A 19,250-nucleotide genomic window follows, 5' to 3' on the forward strand; every position below is an offset into this window, starting at 1 on the left:
CAGCCTACAGGGAACCCAGGCTGGCCTGTGGGATTTACAGCATTTTGAAGTAGTTTCAGTGCGCAGCTGATGTCACATCACCCCTCTCCCTGCTCCACTAACAGCCCCCACAAATGGCTGGGAACAGAGGGGGTGGTTTCCAGTCCCAACGCCTTTTAAGCTCTGGCCATCCAGACAGTGATGCTGCCCTGCAAGTGGGTGGTGCAGTCCTGGCTCCCTCTCCTCTTGTCTCTCCGCATGTCGCACCCTGCAGAGCAAAACCCCCGAGCTCGTTGCGCCGGCAATGGCAGCACCCCCTCACCCGTATACGTAACGCTGGAGATGCGCTCGCTCTCCTCCCGGCCCTGCACACTGCTCAGGCTGATCTCGTACTTGGTGGCTGGCTGCAGGCGGCGGAGGGTGTAGCCGGTGACATCGCTGGCGATTGCCAGGCTGTCTGCTCTTCCTGCAAGACACGGGCATAGCAAACAGCTTGGCAGACTCTCTGCAGGTCAGCCTGCTCTGAGCGGGAGCATGGAGAAACTTGGGCAGCCATGCATGGAGCAGAGATGCTGGCGTGGCTCTGAGGTACAGGCGGGTTAGAAGATATGGAATGTATTGGGAGGAGACATGCGGACAGCAATGTGAGCAGTTACTAGCTGCTCAGCTGGCAAACCCCAGCCTAGAGGGACAAGGGGGGTTAATGGCAATGTGAGTGTTGGGCCTTTGGGGCTTCTGTGGGTCGGAACAGCCTTATGGGGCTGCTCTACCTGATGCCAGGGGCTGTTTCACCCTTGGGTTCCGGCGCTGGCTGCTAACAGGGTGGATGTAGCTGTGAACTGGGCCTGCACTGCAGCTGGCAGTGTGTTGCTCAGGATGCATGCAGGATGCATACAGCGTGCTGCTCAGATATATGTTGCGAAACTAACACAGCGACACACAGACTATCCAATAAGTTCTCGGACTGCATTGGAGACAACTTTTTATTTCAGAAGGTTGAAAAACCCACTGGGGGGAAGCTGTCCTAGATTTGATTTTAACAAATAGGGAGGAACTGATTGAGAATCTGAAAGTGGAAGGCAGCTTGGGTGGAAGCGATCATGAAATCATAGAGTTCACAATTTTAAGGAAGGGTGGAAGGGAGAACAGCAAAATAGAGACAATGGATTTCAGGAAGGTGGATTTTGGTAAATTCAGAGAGCTGGTAGGAAGGGTCCCGTGGGAAGCAAGACTGAGGGGAAAAACAATGGAGGAGAGTTGGCCGTTTTCCAATGGACATTATTAAGGGCCCAAAATCAAGCTATTCTGCTGCGTAGGAAAGATAGAAAATACGGCAAAAAACTGCCTTGGCTTAACCAGGAGATCTTGCATGATCTCAAAATAAAAAAGGAATCATATAAAAATGGAAATGAGGACAAATTATGAAGGATGAATATAGGCAAACGACACAGGAATGCAGGGGCAAGATTAGAAAGGCAAAGGCACAAAATGAGATCAAATTAGCTTCTGGCACAAAGGGAAACAAGAAGGCTTTTTTATAAGTACACTAAAAGCAAGAGGAAGACCAAGGATTGTGTAGGCCCATTGCTCCCAGTGAGGAGGGAAAAACAGTAACGGGAAACTTGGAAGTGGCAGAGATGCTTAATGACTTCTTTTTTTCGGTCTTCACTGAGAAGTCTGAAGAAGGAATGCCTAACACAGTGAATGCTAGTGGGAAAGGGATAGGTTTAGAAGATAAAATAAAAAAAGAACAAGTTAAAAATCACTTAGGAAAGTTAGATGTCTGCAAGTCACCAGGGCCTGATGAAACGCATCCTAGAATATTCAAGGAGCTGATGGAGGAGGTATCTGAGCCATTAGCTATTATCTTTGGAAAATCATGGGAGACAGGAGAGATTCCAGAAGACTGGAAAAAGGCAAATATAGTGCCCATCTATAAAAAGGGGAATAAGAACAACGCACAAAACCACAGACTGGTCAGTTTACCTTCTGTGCCAGGAAAGATATGGAACAAGAAATTCATGGAATCATCTGCAAACACTTGGAAGGCGGTAAGCCGATAGGGAAGAGCCAGCATGGATTTGCAAAGAACAAATCATGTCAAACCAATCTGATAGCTTTCTTTGATAGGATAACGAGCCTTGTGGATAAGGGAGAAGCAGTGAATGTGGTATACCTAGATTTTAGTAAGGTATTTGATACGGTCTCACATGATATTCTTATCAATAAACTAGGCAAATACAACTTAGCTGGGGCTACTATCAGGTGGGTGCAAAACTGGCTGGATAACCATACTCTGAGAGTAGTTATTAATGGTTCTCAATCCTGCTGGAAAGGTATAACAAGTGGGGTTCTGCAGGGGTCTGTACTGGGACTGGCTCTGTTCAATATCTTCATCAACGATTTAGATATTGGCATAGACCATACGCTTATTAAGTTTGCAGATGATACCAAGCTAGGAGGGGTTGCAACTGCTTTGGAGGATAAGGTCATAATTCAAAATGATCTGGATAAATTGGAGAAAGGATCTGAAGTAAACAGGATGAAGTTTAATAAAGACAAATGCAAAGTGCTCCACTTAGGAAGGAACAATCTGTTTCACACATACAGAATGGGAAGAGACTGTCTAGGAATGAGTACAGAAGAAAGGGATCTAGGGGTTATAGTGGACCACGAGTTAAATATGAGTCAACAGTGTGATGCTGTTGCAAAACAAGCAAACATGATTCTGGGCTGCATTAACAGGTGTGTTGTGAGCAAGACACGAGAAGTCATTCTTCCGCTCTACTCTGCGCTGGTTAGGCCTCAGCTGGAGTATTGTGTCCAGTTCTGGGCACTGCAGTTCAAGAAAGATGTGGAAAAATTGGAAAGGGTCCAGCAAACAGCAACAAGAATGATCAAAGGTCTAGAGAATGTGACCTATGAAGAAAGGCTGAAAGAATTGGGCTTGTTTAGTTTGGAAAAAAGAAAATCGAGGGGAGACATGATAGCATTTTTCAGGTATCTAAAAGGGTGTCATTAGGAGGAGGGAGCAAACTTGTTCTTCTTGGCCTCTGAGGATAGAACAAGGAGCAATGGGCTTAAATTGCAGCAAGCGAGGTTTAGGTTTAGTTTAATTCCATTGCTCCTTGATTTGTATGACAGCAGAGCTTAGCAGCCCTGGCGGAGATCTGGGCTCCCATGCGTGAGACGCTGCCAAGACTGCGAGGGAGAGGCGCTGCTCCCAAGAGGCTAATAGATTAGGCAAAGGACAGTGCACCCAACCCATTTTACAGATGGGGAACTGAGGCACAGGGACACAACACAGCCACGGATGAAGCCATAGTGCCTGAGTCCCATCCAGTGCCTTAACCCACACCCCAGTAGTGCTTGACCTGTCCAGTGTGTGTGTGTGGGGGGGCCTCAGCCCACAGGAAGAGTCACTGGGGGAGTGGGGTTGAATTTGCTATTAGCTCCTACAAACCCTGTAGTTTGGCCAGTCTTGGCTGCTCCTCTCTGACCTCTTTTTTCCTGGCCTCTCCCCACAAGAGGGGAACACAGAGGTTGGCCTTCTCTTGTTCAGTTTGGAAAAAAGAAGGTTGAGGGGGGACATGATAGTGGTTTTCAGGTATCTAAAAGGGTGTCATAAGGAGGAGGGAAAAAACTCGTTCTTCTTGGCCTCTGAGGATAGAACAAGAAGCAACGGGCTTAAACTGCAGCAAGGGAGGTTTAGGTTGGACATTAGGAAAAAGTTCCTAGTTGTCAGGGTGGTCAAACACTGGAATAAATTGCCAAGGGAGGTTGTGGAATCTCCATCTCTGGAGATATTTAAGAACAGGTTAGATAAGTGTCTGTCAGGGATGTTCTAGACAGTACTTGGTCCTGCCATGAGGGCAGGGGGCTGGACTCGATGAGCTCTCAAGGTCCCTTCCAGTCCTTGCATTCTACGATTCTATGATCCTATGGGGAGACGGCTGCTCTAGCCCTGCTGGGGCTACCTTGGTCAACAGAGTACTTGTCCTGGGAGGCCGGCTGGAGCCATCACCTGTGCCAAGCTGCTTGTTCAGTGCGCTAGCTAGCGAGCGTCTGCCTACCCACGCCGGGAGGTGTGTTCCCAGCAGGCGTGGAAGTTATTACCAGCCATCTCAAGGTGCGTCCTTGGGTGCCTTTAATTTATTAAGCTGGGCCTGAACCGACCCCCATGGGCTGGGCAGAGGGACTTGGTGACTGTGGCTGTGCCCACTGCAGATAAGTCAGCACTAATGCCTGGACCTTGAATGTGTCGATCAGTGGATGGGAAATGTCTGCTCCAAGAAATGGTCCCTTTGCTCCAGGGACAGGAGCACTGGCTTGAGAGCTTTCACCAGGAGAAATTCAGGCTTCAATTCTTCCTCTCTCCTGGGGGAGGCAGGATCTCCCCCACCTTGGGCGTCACCCCCAGCAGATCCCCCAGCTCTTTCCCTCTGGTTTCCTAGACCACCACTTCATCTCCCTTCTCTCCCCACCTTCCCGCATCTTTCTCCTCCATTGGCCTCACTAGGATGGGAGCTACCCCCAGCCTCCTCCCATCTCTACCATGCTCTCTGCAGTGCTGGCTTCTCCCTGGGCTGCACCTCCTCCTGCAGTCATGGTCCGCAAGGTGGCTGGCTGTTATGCTATGCCATAAGTGACCCAGGAAAGCCCACTTTGGAGCAGCTTGTAGCAGCGGGGTTACCTTGTGCTGACCGATAGGACAGGCGGTAGTGGTCAAAAGGCGCCATGGGAGGGGCCCAGAAGACCATGAGCGAGTCCTTGGTTACATTGCCCACGGTGAGGTTCTTCGGGGAGTCAATCCCTACGGGTAAAAAAGAATGGGAAGCAATCACAGAATGCTGAGGCCAGCTGGCCCGGTGGCCAAACATGCCAGGGCAGGCACTCCATGGGATGGTCACCCCAACTACCGGAGGGGAACTCCGTGTCTGATGGGCTCCTCGCCCGTAAGAAAAGCTGGGTTCTGAGGCCAGTATGGGTGCATGCAAAGGAATGACAGCAAGACAGGCCACCGGGGGGAGCTGTTTGAACAGCCAAACTCAACAAGGAACGCTGAGGTCGAATCCCATTCTAGGGGTCAACCCCCAACCTGGACTCTGGATGGGAGCAGAGGAAAGGAAAGACCCAGTGACTGACTCAGCCCCTCTCTGGAAAGGGATTAACCCCCCCTCACTGCCCCCCCCCGGCCTACAACTCCCATCTCTCTAAGCCTGTTTGTTTGTTCCTTCTTTATCCTATCCTAGAAGGATAATGCCAACTTTAAAGGGATTTCAGACCACAGGCTAAATGGATTCACTTCTTTGGCCAAGGTGGAGGTTCCACCATCGAGGGAGGCTCAGTCTTCTATCCCCTGGTATTGTTTTGGGTCTGTTGCCACAGCAAAGACGACAACAATGTGAAACCAGAGACGCAGAGCCCTGCAATGGGGGGCCCAAGATGGGTCATTTGGCTTTGGAGCATGCAGAACAGGAGGCTTGAGACAAATGGTTTCGCTCTGGGGAATGTGTCATTGGTGCCCGAGAGGAATAATCCCCTTAAAATAATAATTCCTAGGGCCAGCGACTTTCTTTTGTAAAGACAAGTTATTCTCCCAGGGCTGACTCCGGAGGACAGTTTTGAGCCAGGAGTCTCCTTCAGTGTTCCCTCTAATTTTGTGCAGAATAAATTTGGTGCACCACCAATTGAAACACACGCTGGCGGCTGTGGGCGCTCTGCTAATCAACTGGGACCAGCTTGGCCACCCAAGAGCTCAGCTTACAGGGAGCACTTTTCTCCCGTGTGTCTCTTGGGATCTCCATCAGCTGGCTGCCTTCTTTACCTGTTGTGATGGAGCCCACAATGGGCTCGGAGCTGACCAAGCCATGCACAGCCACCAGGGATACAGTATACTCTGTAGATGGCTGCAAGCCGGACAAGGTGGCGTGTCTCTTGCCAGCATCTAGTGGGATCTTCTGGATCTGTTCCTTATCTCTGGGGCTGTAGCTCAAGAGAAACCCGTCGGCCGGAGGGGAGGGGTCACTCCAGGTGATGTTCAGGCTGGAGGAAGTCACCTGAGAGAAGTGCAGCTGTGTGATTGGTCGGAACCCTGGAAACCAAAGAGAGGTGTTGCATGGCTGTCGCTGATTGGTTAGGCTCCAGGGAGGAGCTTTGCATATGACAAGACATCCTTAGCGTGTAGAATGAATAAGAAAAGTTTTCCATTCAAGGGAAGTGTCCCAGGCAGAGGAGCGGCTCCAGGCTGGAACACATCTCGCTGATGCTACTGTGAAACACTGGGCTTTGCTTCCCAGCAGTGCCAGAGAGGGAGAGGCCAGTGCCAGTCTCTCCATTAACTTGAACCGGAGCCAAAAAGCTCACAAAATACGCTCCTCTCAGAGATGATTGCGATGTGCGGAGAGGGATGCAATTTAAAGGTTCACCCCCTGCTACAACTTGAGTCATGCCCGTCCCAGGTACACCCCCTTACCCTAAGGCGGCCCTTTCCTGCAGCTCCCAGCTGTTTGCCGCTGCCTCTCCCTGCAGCCACAGCTTGCAGCTCATCAAGTCCAGGTGCTGCCATGTAGGGAGGTGGCCTGGCTAGCACATCCCGGCAGAAATTGGGTGGGGGGTTATGACCGTGCATGTCCCTTGTCACACATTGCCTTTGGCCTGACTGCAAGAGATACTGCACACTCACAGTGCATTGGGTGGACGTTCAAAATCTGCCCGCATGTGCTCCTGGACCATGTTTTCTGCTCCTGGGGTGTGGGGAGGTGCAGGGCTTTGCACACCCTCTTGGGCCCTGGAAGCTCCTAGCACCTGGCCCCATTGACGGAGGGAAAAAATAGAAGTGGTGATACCACCCCCCGATGGTGCTCGCATGCGATGTCCCTGACCGTAGCTTACACCAGCTGGAATTCCCACACCCTGCTTCTCACAGGCTTTCCCGAGTTCATATTTTCCAGGTTTCCTTTGCAGCTTTAGCAGCCAGAGACTTGTGGGTATATTTTTTCCAAACTTTTTGATTCGGGAGCACAAGCTGGCGGGTGGTTACCTGGTATATCTCCCCCACGTACCTACCACGTTCGTGGAGGCTCAGAGAGGTAGCGGTGTGAGTTTGCAGCTTCACCCAAAAAAAAAAAAAGCTCCATCAGTCTTACCCACAAAAGCTCGTTACCTAATAAATAAACCTGTTCGCCCTTAAGGTGACACAGGACTGCTTGGGTGTTTTGTGATGCCTCGGTATGGGTCACTGTCCTTTGTAGTGGCACCTTAACCACTTACAGAGAGAAAGGATGAGTCTCTGCTGCGGCCCCAGCTGAGAGCCAGCTGGCTTTTACCTCCAACACTAAGCTCCAGAGGTCCCAGGTTCGAGTCCGCCTGCGGGCGGCTACACCAGCGCACTGCACGGATCGGAGCCCTGGCGGAGGTTGTCCTGGCCCCTCCCTACCTGTGAACGCATCCACTGTGCACTCCAGGCTCTGCTGGCGGCCTCTCTCAGCGATGACGGAGATGGTGTATTCTGTACCGGGATCTAGATCGGAGAGCGTCAGCTCAGCCTTGTCCTTGGGAGCAGTCACCTCGGAGGCCATCCCGGAGGCTGGGGTGAAAGTGATGCGGTAATGGTCAATGGGCCCCTTAGCTGGGGTCCAGGCCAGGGAGATGGATGTTTCTGTGGAGGCCGTCACCATGAGGTCCCGAGGACTGTCGAGCTCTGTGGGAGGAGAGGGTGCAGGTGAATTACAACGCCAGCCACAGGGCTCGGCACATGGCTGAATTGTTTGGATTGTGGCGGCTGCGTGGGAAAAGCAGCTGGGCATCGCCGAATGGGTGTGCCCAGAGAGGACTTTATCGTAGTCGCCGGAGTGTGACTCAGCTGGGAGGGCACGGGGGCTGGCTGGTGCTTTTGGTGCACGAAGAGACCCCCCCCCGCACCGAATCACAAGACCTGAGCGTGCGTCGGAAGCCTGTGGCTGTGGGCTGTACAGAGAGCCGACGGCACCTGTCTGCTCCCGAATGTGGCCACTCTGTGTGGGCAGCAGAGAGCTCTCCATTGTCTGAACTCCTTCTGCCCCTGTGGGCAGCAGCAGCAGCTATGTCATGGGGAGAAGCTCCTTAGGACATGGTGCTGTCCACACTGGCACTTAGGTCAGTGTAATTTATATCTGTCAGGGAAGTGGGGGGTGGTTTATTCATACCTCTGAGCAATGGTCGCTCTAATTTTTTTCCACCCAGGTGCAGAATAAATTTTGTTATATGCACCAAGGCATGTGTGGATGGGCACCACCAAGAGAAACACAGGCTGCCGGTTGTGGGTGCTCAGCGAATCAGCTGAGCGGCACCTGAATCTCTCCTGAGCAGCCCCCCAAGCACACAGCTTCCAGAGAACACTGCCCTGAGCAGCATCAATGAGGCCAACATAAGTGTGACGCTGGCATATCCCACCATGGGCTGGCTGGCAGAATGCTACGACAGAGGCTGTGGCAGCAAGCCCTGGCGCTCACTGGCACAGCACAGGCTAAGGCTGGCCATGGGTGAAAGAAAACACTGCTGTGCTTTAAGAACAATGCCAGCGTGTTCTCTGCCCTGCATGTTATTTTGCCTGTGTACAAGTCTACTATAGGATGGTACGTGTAACTCACGAGTCCTCGCGTTCATGGTGGCTGGGACGCTCTGCTTGCTATCCATGACGGCTGAGATCCCGACTCCGTACTCTGTTCCCGGGACCAGATCTGCCAGCAGACACACACCCCAAGACACATTATGCTTCTGTGTGTGTGTGTGTGTGTGTGTATTGGTAATCACGTGATTGGATCTCGGGGGCAGGGGGTTGTGCCTCGGCTGTTCCCCCCGCCACTCTCTCTCCACTATCATCCTTGTCACGGTAACTCCACGTTCTTGTGTTGCTGTCGAGGTGCCTCCAAAAAGCACCGTCTTTACGGTAGGTGGGTGCCAAAGTTGCTGCTGAAAATTTTCCCAATAAAACAATTTGGCAGCATTGAATTCTTTCCTGGGGTGGCAAGTGCCCTCCTCCCAGATGTGGCTCAAATGAACCAACTTGGGCGAATCTTAGGAGAAATTGCGCAGGACTTCGGAAAACAACTTCCTATTGTGAGAGTGCGTGGGACTGGCTAGCTGAGGAAGCTGGTGGCCGTGCATTAGGATTTCTGTTGCTCCTCCCAGACCTGGGAAGTGGAGCCAATTTACTTATTCCTCATCATCCCCTTCTGTCGCTTTATCTGTTAGCTATTTAGTTATTCAAATTCGTAATAGCAAGGTTAAATATTCAACTTCATTAAATATCAAATTTATCTCGTAGTGTAGACGCAGCCTGAGTTTCACTGACTACATGGGGAGTGGTGGGCTTTTGCATCTCTGCAGATCAGACCTTACTTGCCCCAAACTGGGCACCCAACGTTAGTGGCTGTCTTTCAGTTAGGCGCGTATATAAAGTCAATCAGCTGTTTGCACTTGAATCCAGCTGGCTGAGTGATAAGGCACCTAGGGTTGCCTGCAGCACCTGGCTTGCACCCCCCAGGTTGTGTGTGTGCAAAGGTCTCCACACACTTGTGCAGAGGCAACTTTGCTATTTACAACTAACAAATAGTTGCTATTTACAACTAACAAAGTCAAGCAGGGCCCCAGATTTGGTGGTGATGGGGGACTTCAACTACCCAGATATATGGTGGGAAACTAATACAGCGGGGCACAGATTATCCAGTAAATTCTTGGATTGTTTTGGAGACAATTTTTTATTCCAACAGGTTGAAAAACGTACTGAGGGGGAAGCTGTTTTAGATCTGATTTTAACAAATAGGGAGGAATTGGTAGAGAACTTGAAGGTGGAAGGCAGCTTGGGTGAAAGTGATTATGAAATCATAGGGTTCACAATCCGAAGGAAGGGTAGAACAGAAAACAGCAAAATACAGATAATAGATTTCAGGAGGGCAGATTTTGGTAAACTCAGAGAGCTGGTAGGTAAGGTCCCATGGGAAGCAAAGCCAAGGGGAAAACCAGCTGAGGAGAGTTGGCAGTTTTTCAAAGGGACATTATTAAGGACCCAAAAGCAAGCTATCCTGCTGTGTAGGAAAGATAGAAAATATGGAAAAAGACCCCCTTGGCTTAACCAGGAGATCTGGCACCATCTCAAAATAAAAAAGGAATTGTATAAAAAATGGAAACAAGGAAAAATTACAAAGGATGAATATAGGCAAACAACACAAGAATGCAGGAGAAAGATTAGAAAGGCTAAGGCACAAAATGAGCTCAAACTAGCTACAGGCATAAAGGGAAACAAGAAGGCTTTTTATAAATATATTAGAAACAAGAGGAAGACCAGGGACAGGGTAGGGACATTGCTCAGTGAGGAGGGAGAAACAGTAACAGGGAACTTGGAAATGGCAGAGATGCTCAATGACTTCTTTGTTTCGGTCTTCACTGAAAAGTCTGATGAAAGAATGCCCAACGTAGTGAATGCTAGTGGGAAAGGGGTAGGGTTAGAAGTTGAAATAAAAAAAGAACAAGTTAAAAATCACTTAGGAAAGTTAGATGTCTGCAAGTCACCAGGGCCTGATGAAATGCATCCTAGAATACTCAAGGAGTTGATAGAGGAGGTATCTGAGCCTTTAGCTCTTTGGAAAATCTTTGGAAAATCATGGGAGACAGGAGAGTTTCCAGAAGACTGGAAAAGGGCAAATATAGTGCCCATCTATAAAAAGGGAATAAGAACAACCCAGGAAACTACAGGCCAGTCAGCTTAACTTCAGTGCCAGGAAAGATAATGGAGCAGGTAGTTAAAGAAATTATCTGCAAGCACTTGGAAGGTGGTAAGGTAATAGGAAACAGCCAGCATGGATTTGTAAAGAATAAATCTTGTCAAACTAATCTGATAGCTTTCTTTGATAGGATAACGAGCCTTGTGGATAGGTGAGAAGTGGTAGATGTGGTCTACCTAGACTTTAGTAAGGTATTTGATACGGTCTCTCATGATATTCTTATCAAAAAACTAGGCAAATACAATTTAGATGAGGCTACTATAAGGTGGCTGCATAACTGGCTGGATAACCGTACCCAGAGAGTAGTTCTTAATGGTTCTCAATCCTGCTGGAAAAGTATAAAAAGTGGGGTTCTGCAGGGGTCTGTGTTAGGACCGGTTCTGTTCAATGTCTTAATCAATGATTTAGATATTGGCATAGAAAGTACGCTTATTAAGTTTGCAGATGATACGAAGTTGGGAGGGGTTGTGACTACTTTGGAGGATAAGGTCATAATTCAAAATGATCTGGATAAATTGGAGAAATGGTCTGAGGTTAACAGGATGAAGTTTAATAAAGACAAATGCAAAGTGCTCCACTTGGGAAGGAACAATCTGTTTCACACATACAGAATGGGGAGAGACTGTCTAGGAATGACTACAGAAGAAAGGGATCTAGGGGTTATAGTGGACCACGAGTTAAATATGAGTCAACAGTGTGATGCTGTTGCAAAAAGAGCAAACATGATTCTGGGCTGCATTAACAGGTGTGTTGTGAGCAAAACACAAGAAGTCATTCTTCCGCTCTACTCTGTGCTGGTTAGGCCTCAGCTGGAGTATTGTGTCCAGTTCTGGGGACCGCAGTTCAAAAAAGATGTGGAGAAACTAGAGAGGGTCCAGAGAAGAGCGACAAGAATGATTAAAGGTCTAGAGAATGTGACCTATGAAAAAAGGCTGAAAGAATTGGACTTGTTTAGCTTGGAAAAGAGAAGACTGAGGGCGGACATGATAGCGGTTTTCAGGTATCTGAAAGGGAGTCATATGGAGGAAGGAGAAAACTTGTTCTTCTTGGCCTCTGAGGATAGAACAAGGAGCAACGGGCTTAAACTGCAGCAAAGGAGGTTTAGGTTGGACATTAGGAAAAAGTTCCTAACTGTCAGGGCGGACAAACAGTGGAATAAATTGCCTAGGGAGGTTGTGGAATCTCCATCGGTGGAGATATTTAAGAACAGGTTAGATAGATGTCTATCAGGGATGGTTTAGACAGTACTTGGTCCTGCCATTGGGGCAGGGGGCTGGACTCGATGGCCTCTTGAGGTGCCTTCCAGTCCTAGTGTTCTATGATTCTGTGATCCTGTAAAATGGGGCGGTAACGCTTGCTATGTCACAAGAGCTCTGTGAGCGTGAATGAGGGCGTGCAGCAGGCAGGGTGGTGGGGTGAAACTGCTCAGCCCTAGCTTGCCACATACTTAGCAGCCACAAGGACCTTGATGGCGCACATGGTTCCTGAGTGTGGTGGTTCTCAACCAGGTCTCAGGGATCCTGTCATGCAGCACAACACCCCTTGGGGCTGAGGGCAGAAAGCCAAAGCCCCACTCTAGGGGCCTGAAGCACAAGGCCATGAGCCCTGCCATTCGGTGTGGAAACCAAAGCCTGAGCCATGGGGCTTTAGGGATGGTGGTGGGGTCCCCATGGTAGGGCCCATGGGTGGTGGCCCTTCCTAGTACCTCCTAATGCTGACTCTGGCTTTTAGATGCCGAAAAACAGCGGTGACAGATGAGCCAAGGAGTTTTTATCTACTCCTGGTTCAAAGCCTGGTTCACCTCACACGAGGGAACACTTCAAGGGTCCTTGTGATCAGTGATTGTGAGGGAGACTCACACCCAAGCTTGCCGAGGACTAAATGTTTGAGCAGAGCAGCCTAAGTTGATATTTTAGACCCTGTTTTGAAAACAGAGAGCACGACAGCAGAGCTAAGTCATCTGATAGCTCAACAGAGGCCCGGGCAGGTCATCTTGATTTGAGCTGCAGTGGTTGTCTCGTCTAGGAGTAAATCTGCAGCTGAGGAAAAGGGATCATTCTAAGGAAGACAAAGCAATGTTTTAAACACAGCTACTGGCACCTGCTGTGGTTGTTAAAAGATAAGTCTCAGAGGGGTTAGTTAGTCTGTATGTGTAAAAACTACAAGGAGATTTGTGGCACCTTAAAGACGAGTAGCTTTATTTTTGGCATAGGTTTTCATGGGTCAAACGCTTGCCTCTGACCAAGGGGTTTTGACTCATGAAACCTGATGCCCAAATAAAGTTGTAAGACTTTATGGTGCCACAGGATGTCTGGTTGTTTGAGTAAAAGACACAAATTCAGAACAAGAGGCTCAGCCAGACAGATGGAAACCACGAACAAGCTTTAGTTGTTATTACAATGATCTGATATCCAATGTTGTCATCTGCATTTCTTATTTTGCTGGGTGTAAATGATGCGGTCAGTAATTAATGGAGGGGCAGGCTTGTGTTCTGTGAGCGGGAACGAGGTCGTGCTCTGCGGTAGGGCACGCCTGTGATTTCTGACTCAGGAGACTGAAGTGGAGCTAATTTCCTGGGCACCGATCGCAGGTCACTGTTTCATCTCGGTAGTGCATCTCCTGGGTTTCTCTGTCACTTCCCTTTGGTTTCTGATCGGTTTATTTTCTTCCTGCCTGGCTATTATTGATCTTGCCCATTAAGCTGAGATAAAGCTGTTAAAAACAGCAGCCAGACAAGACTCACATTTGCAGACGGTGATGGTGCTAAAATGGGATACTGCCGCATGGAAGAGTGTCTGTCTTGGGACATCCTCTGACCCTCTCTTCTGTGGAGCAAGAGGCAGGGACCATAGGTTGTGTCCATTGCCACTGAATTGCTAGGTGGGCCTTCAAGTCACATCATTTCTCTGTGCCTCTGTTTTCCCTGCTGCCCTTTGGCTGAATCGTACCCTCTGCCTCTCTCACAGCCTGTTTGCAGAGCCCTGAGCAGAGTGGAGCTCTGGTCTCAGCTGGGGATTGTAAATGCGACTATAAGAACAAGTGAGGACGCATTTTGGTACCAACATTAGCGTCATAGTGGGAGCTCTGTGGAAAACCTGGCCCCTCCTGTGGATGCTGAGCTCTTGCAAATGGGGCTGCTTGGAAGAGCTGGCCCTGAGCTTTCATAGGAATCGGTTCTATTGCTATCTGGTCCCACCCTGATCAGGAATCAGAGTACGGGCAGGTCATCATGCTGGCCTTGGGACAGAGGGCAGGCAGGGCTGGTGGGCTGGTATTCTCAGGAAGTGCTGAGTTCTCCTGGTGGCACATGTAATCCGATTAGAGAATGGCCCATTCTTTGCACCAGCCAGCAGCACCGGGAGAGTGAAGCTGAGCTGCTAAAGCTTCCCTAGCTCCAATTAGGCGCTGCATGATTAGTGAGCTATGAGCAGGGCATGGGGCGCCACCAGAGGTCTCGTTCTGCACATGCTCCCTCTCAGCATAATTATGGACAGGGGATTCCCAACCCTTACCTCCCCTTTAACAGCTGCCAAAATGTTCCTCCCCTTTTTCCCATCTGAGTATACAGAAAAGGGAGCCCCTAGCCAATGCTCCTGCTAATTTTTTTTCCATCCATGGGTGGAATAAATTTTTTGTGCACCCAGGCAGGTGCAGCTGTGCACCATCGATAGAAGCATACTCTGCCGGCTGTGGGCGCTCTGCTAATCAGCTGGGTGGCATCTGACTGTCTCCTGGGCAGCCACCTGAGTGCTCAGCTTACAGGAAACACTGCTTCTAGTCATTCTTTGCACAGGACCATGCAAGTACTGGGGCCAGTTGTGCAGAAGGGTCAGAAGTTTGGATAAACACTCGCCTGGGTCAGACCAAAGGTCCATCCAGCCCAGTGTCTTGTCTTCCAACAGCAGCCAATGCCAGGTGCTCTAGAGTGAGTGAACAGACCAGGGAATCATCAAGCGATCCTTCCCGTCAGCCATTTCCAGCTTCTGGCAAAGAGAGGCTAGGGATGCTGGAATATCATGTCCAATTCTGGGCTCCCTGATTACAAAAAGGATGTGGACACATTGGAGAGAGTCTAGTGGAGGGCAACAAAAATGATTAAGGGGCTGGAGCACGTGACCTATGAGGAGAGGCTGAGGGATTTAGGGTTATTTAGTCCGCAGAACAGAAGAGCGAGGGGGGAATTTGCTAGCAGCCTTCAGCTACCCGAAGGGGGATTACGAAGAGGATGGAGAGAGGCTGTTTTCGTGGTGAAAGATGACGTAACGAGGAGCAATGGTCTCAAGCTGCAGTGGGGGAGCTCTAGGTTGGATATTGGGAAAAACTATTTCACCAGGAGGGGGTGATGCACTGCAATGTGTTACCGAGAGGTGGTGGAATCTCCATCCCTAGAGGTTTTTAAGTCCCGGCTTGACAAAGCCCTGGCTGGGATGATTTAGTTGGGATTGGTCCTGCTTTGGGCAGGGGGCTGGACTAGATGACCTCCTGAGGTCCCTTCCACCATCCTTTCCCATCCTGGCTGGTAAGTATTCACAGGCCTCTCCCCGATCCTCTCCAAACCACCAAGGGCTGCAAAACTGGTCTAGCACAGTCTGTCCATCTTGTGAGATTTTCCGTACTTCCGGCTGCTGGTCATGCTGGAAATACTAAGAGGTGGCCTCTTCCAGCCCAGGTCTAATCCAGGAGGTGCGGATGCACCCGGAACTACGTAAAGAGTGATAGAATAAGCTGAAACCACGGCACTCCCAGTGTTTGGAGCTTTGCAGAGGCGTCAGAGACCCCATAAACTGTGCTGAAGTTTTAAAGGTTGCAGGATCCCTGCCACCGGGCAGCATGTATACAGGACGACAAGCAGCGGAGGCAGCCAGCTTCATGCCAGGAGAAACAAACACTCAGATTAAATCCCTCTTTAGGGCGGAATGTCCTTAGCAATGGAATTAAAGGAACCACGTTTCATGCTCGTTTCTCTGTAGCACTGTTGTGAGATGCTGCAAAAACCAGCTACCGAATCTGAGCTGCAGCTATGTGCTGCTTGCTTATTCTCGGTTCAGCTGAGATGAGAGAACTCTTCCCCTCCAGCTCCTTCCTTGCTTCTGTTCTCAGGATGGGGACTCCGCCAAGGCCCATTCCTAAGGATGAGTGATGCACTAGAGAGGGCCAATAAACCAGAGGAAGGGGGCCAAAGCTTAAGAATAATCAGCACGGTCATCGCCAGGTTGGAAAAGGAACGGTAGTTTCCGTCATTGGTTGAAGGCAAAAGATTTGGGTTTGGAACTTTTCATTTTCTCTTCCACCTCCCGTTTCCATTTTTGCCACTGCCAACATGGCAAAAGGATCAAGAGAGAAGGCCCAAATAAAAAACAACGTGGAGGAGGGAAAGGCCCTGGAAAAATACAATTAAATCCCACCCCTCCCAATTTCTGATTTTGAAGACAGTCAGGCGTCCAACAGAGATGTTTAATTCCAATCCCTACCTGCCCATATTCCCAGGTCCCAAAAGTGATCTTCAGTCTTTTCTACTCCACAGCTGTCTGGGCCAGATCCTTGGCTGACGGAAACAGACTCACCTGGAGTTACACCAGCTGGATGTCTTATTTTAAGTGTCTGCTAATTTTCATTGCTGCTAGCACCAGCAGCTGATGAAGCTATAGGAGAGGGAGCAGGAGTATTTTTCTGGATTGTGCGCTGACAACAGAATTGTTCGCTACGTTCCATTTGGAGATCATCGGTTACCGCGAGGCAGTGCTGGAAAGGAAGAACACAGCCTGGCTTTCAGACTCTGGGCTCGGATTACAGGGTAGGTGATGAGAAGTCCTGCTCTCAGCTTCACATGGAGCAAAGCTGGTAGGTGCCTTCCTGAGACACTTAGGAGGGCCCCACTGGGCCAAGGCCTATACAGCATCGTTACACGTGGAAAAACAGGTGATGACCTAGTATCAGAGAGGTAGCTGTGTTAGTCTGTAGCTTCGAGAACAACAAGAGGTCTTGTGGCACCTTATAGACTAACAGATATTTTAGAGGTTGTCCACGAGTTCGTTTACCTCGGGTCCACCATCACTGACACCCTGTCGTTGGACACTGAGCTAAATAGGAGGATCGGAAAAGCGGCCACAACTCTGTCCAGACTCAGCAAGAGAGTGTGGAATAACAACAAGCTGTACACTCACACCAAAATGCAAGTCTACAGAGCCTGCATCCTCAGCACCCTCCTTTATGGCAGCGAGACTTGGACCCTGTACGCCCGCCAGGAAAAGAGGCTGAACGTCTTCCACTTGCGCTGCCTCAGGCGCATCCTTGGAATATCATGGAAGGACAGAGTGACCAACACTGCCGTCCTCGAGCAAGCTGGAATCCCAACCATGCACACCCTCATCAGGCAACGTCGGCTCCGCTGGCTTGGCCACGTCCACAGGATGAACGATGGAAGGATTCCAAAAGACATCCTGTATGGTGAGCTAGCCTCTGGCAAAAGACCTCCCGGACACCCCCAGTTGCATTACGAAGATGTCTGCAAGAGAGACCTCAGAGAGGTAGACATCGAGCTGGGCAACTGGGAAGAACTAGCAGACAACCGCAGCAGATGGAGGCAGGGGTTACACAAGGGCCTTCAGAAGGGCGAGATGAGGATCAGACAGCTAGCAGAGGAGAAGCGAGCGCACAGAAAGCACACTAAGGACTTGCCAGACACCCACCACATCTGCAAGAGATGCAGCAAGGACTGTCACTCTCATGTGGGTCTTCATAGTCACAATAGACGCTGTAAATGAAGTCCTCAATTGAAACTTTAAAGGGCGCGATCCATAATCTATGCAGACTGAAGGATGCCTACTACTATACTGCAAGCTCTGGCCGGCAAAGACCCGCTTCACCAGTTCACGCCATCGACCACTGGGTGGCAGTGCTATTCCACACAGCCGACTCTCCCTGTTCCATCCGAAAGGGCTGGACTGTGCAATCCCTGGGCACCCTGGCACACCCGGCATTGGTGTATCCCTCCCAGATGTGGGCTGGGCAATAGCTAAGATTCAGGCCAAAGGTCGTCAGACTGGAGACATCCTTGGGCTGCCTGTAAATGCGGCCGACTGGGAAGGGTGGATTTTGGGGGCACGTGACTGGGATTCAGTTGCAGAAAGAAGCCACCTGTCCAGAAGATGCCCCCTCCCCATGCTGTGATTCCCCTCCCACAACCACATGCTGCAGGAAGAGCCTGAATGGGCAGCAGACTGCATTACCCGGGGGAAGGAAGTGGAAATCAGATGGCTGCAGGAAACGCGAGACGGGGAAAGGAACTTGGGAAGGGGAGGAGAAGGAGCTGGGAGAACCCAAAATATTCATTAGCTGGGTGTCAGCCCCTCCAGGGCGGATTCCACTGTCGAGTTCAGGTCCCCCTGTGTGGACGTACCCATTCCTGCTTCACTGCTGTAGTGGACCCACGCCGCAGCACAGCTCTTTTCAGGGAGGCATAAACGGGTCTGGTTTTCCAGGCAGCTGACAGCAGCATTATCCGAACCCCATCCAGGGAAATGCATTTCCGCAGCCACTCCCGAGCTCATCCTACTGTGCTGAATCCTGGCCAGAGCTACTGCTGTCAAGCCCAAGGGCTGGGCTGTGGAGGGCAGTGCTGTTACTAGCAGCACAAAACCTGACCAAGGGCTCTCCTGTTGCATCCCCACAAAACCAGGAAGAGTGGCATGTGGACAGGGCCAGCAGGATGTTCCTTGAAATTCGGTTCTCTCCTTCCAGCAGATGAGCGCAAGGTCACCTACGTCCAGCTCTTTGCTGCGGCAGGATGTCGGCCATCTGCTCCTCGCTCTGCTCTGACTCCAGCCCAGTCCAGCCAGACTCCTGCACCAAAGCAGCTTTAGCCCGGGCTGCTATTTGTCAGGGAGCTTTCCAGGGACATCTCAGGAGCTGAGGAAGTTCTTTTAAGTAATCAGTGGTTGCCAGGCCTCCCCTGGAGTCAATGGCAGAGCAATTCTACCATGGCATTAGGAGTTCTGTGCTGGGGTGTGTGTTAGTGTTTGGGTGGCATGTAACCCGCACATCCTACCCAGCTGTGATCGTTACAGATGTTATGACAATCGTTGCAGAAGTAGGGACGTTGGCTGTGGAGCCCTGCTTAGGTTCCAGCTTGGCTAATTATCTCCTGCTGGCCTCAGTTCCTCTTGCAGTTTAATTTGATACTGCTGGTTGTCTTCCCTTCCCTTCCCTTCCCTTCCTCCACAGGCGTGTGGTGAAACAGCTGCCGGTCTTCCATGACAGGCAAAGTCATTCCTCTCTGTCCAGTGCAGTGATTTTGTTCATTTCAGAGCAGCAGTTGACTGTGCTACAATTTTCCTGACTTTGTTTTCCTTATCCAATGCCCTGAGGCTTCCAGTGGGATTGGGAAGATGATGATGATGATGATGGTGGAAGAAAGGCTCTAAATAAAAGGGAGTCACTTCCATTGAGGCAGCGTCCAAGTCTATGGAGTTGAGACATGTAAGGGAAGAGCATGAGTGGAGAAGAATT

The 19,250-nt window shown here is 50.2% G+C and overlaps 1 protein-coding gene across 1 annotated transcript in view; it reads right to left on the reverse strand.

Moving 5' to 3' along the window:
* The window catches only part of TNR (tenascin R), a 133,565-nt gene that overhangs the window by 17,722 nt on the left and 96,593 nt on the right, over nucleotides 1–19,250 (reverse strand). Inside the window, exons 9-13 of the mRNA XM_075002332.1 lie at nucleotides 8,610–8,699; nucleotides 7,418–7,681; nucleotides 5,807–6,073; nucleotides 4,673–4,792; nucleotides 302–445 (exon numbers count right to left, since the gene is read on the reverse strand). Coding sequence (XP_074858433.1) covers nucleotides 302–445; nucleotides 4,673–4,792; nucleotides 5,807–6,073; nucleotides 7,418–7,681; nucleotides 8,610–8,699 — 885 coding nt within the window. The remainder of the gene's footprint in view (nucleotides 1–301; nucleotides 446–4,672; nucleotides 4,793–5,806; nucleotides 6,074–7,417; nucleotides 7,682–8,609; nucleotides 8,700–19,250) is intronic.

This window comes from Carettochelys insculpta, chromosome 9 (assembly GCF_033958435.1).
Source record: "Carettochelys insculpta isolate YL-2023 chromosome 9, ASM3395843v1, whole genome shotgun sequence".
In the NCBI taxonomy this organism is placed as follows: Eukaryota; Metazoa; Chordata; order Testudines; family Carettochelyidae; genus Carettochelys; species Carettochelys insculpta.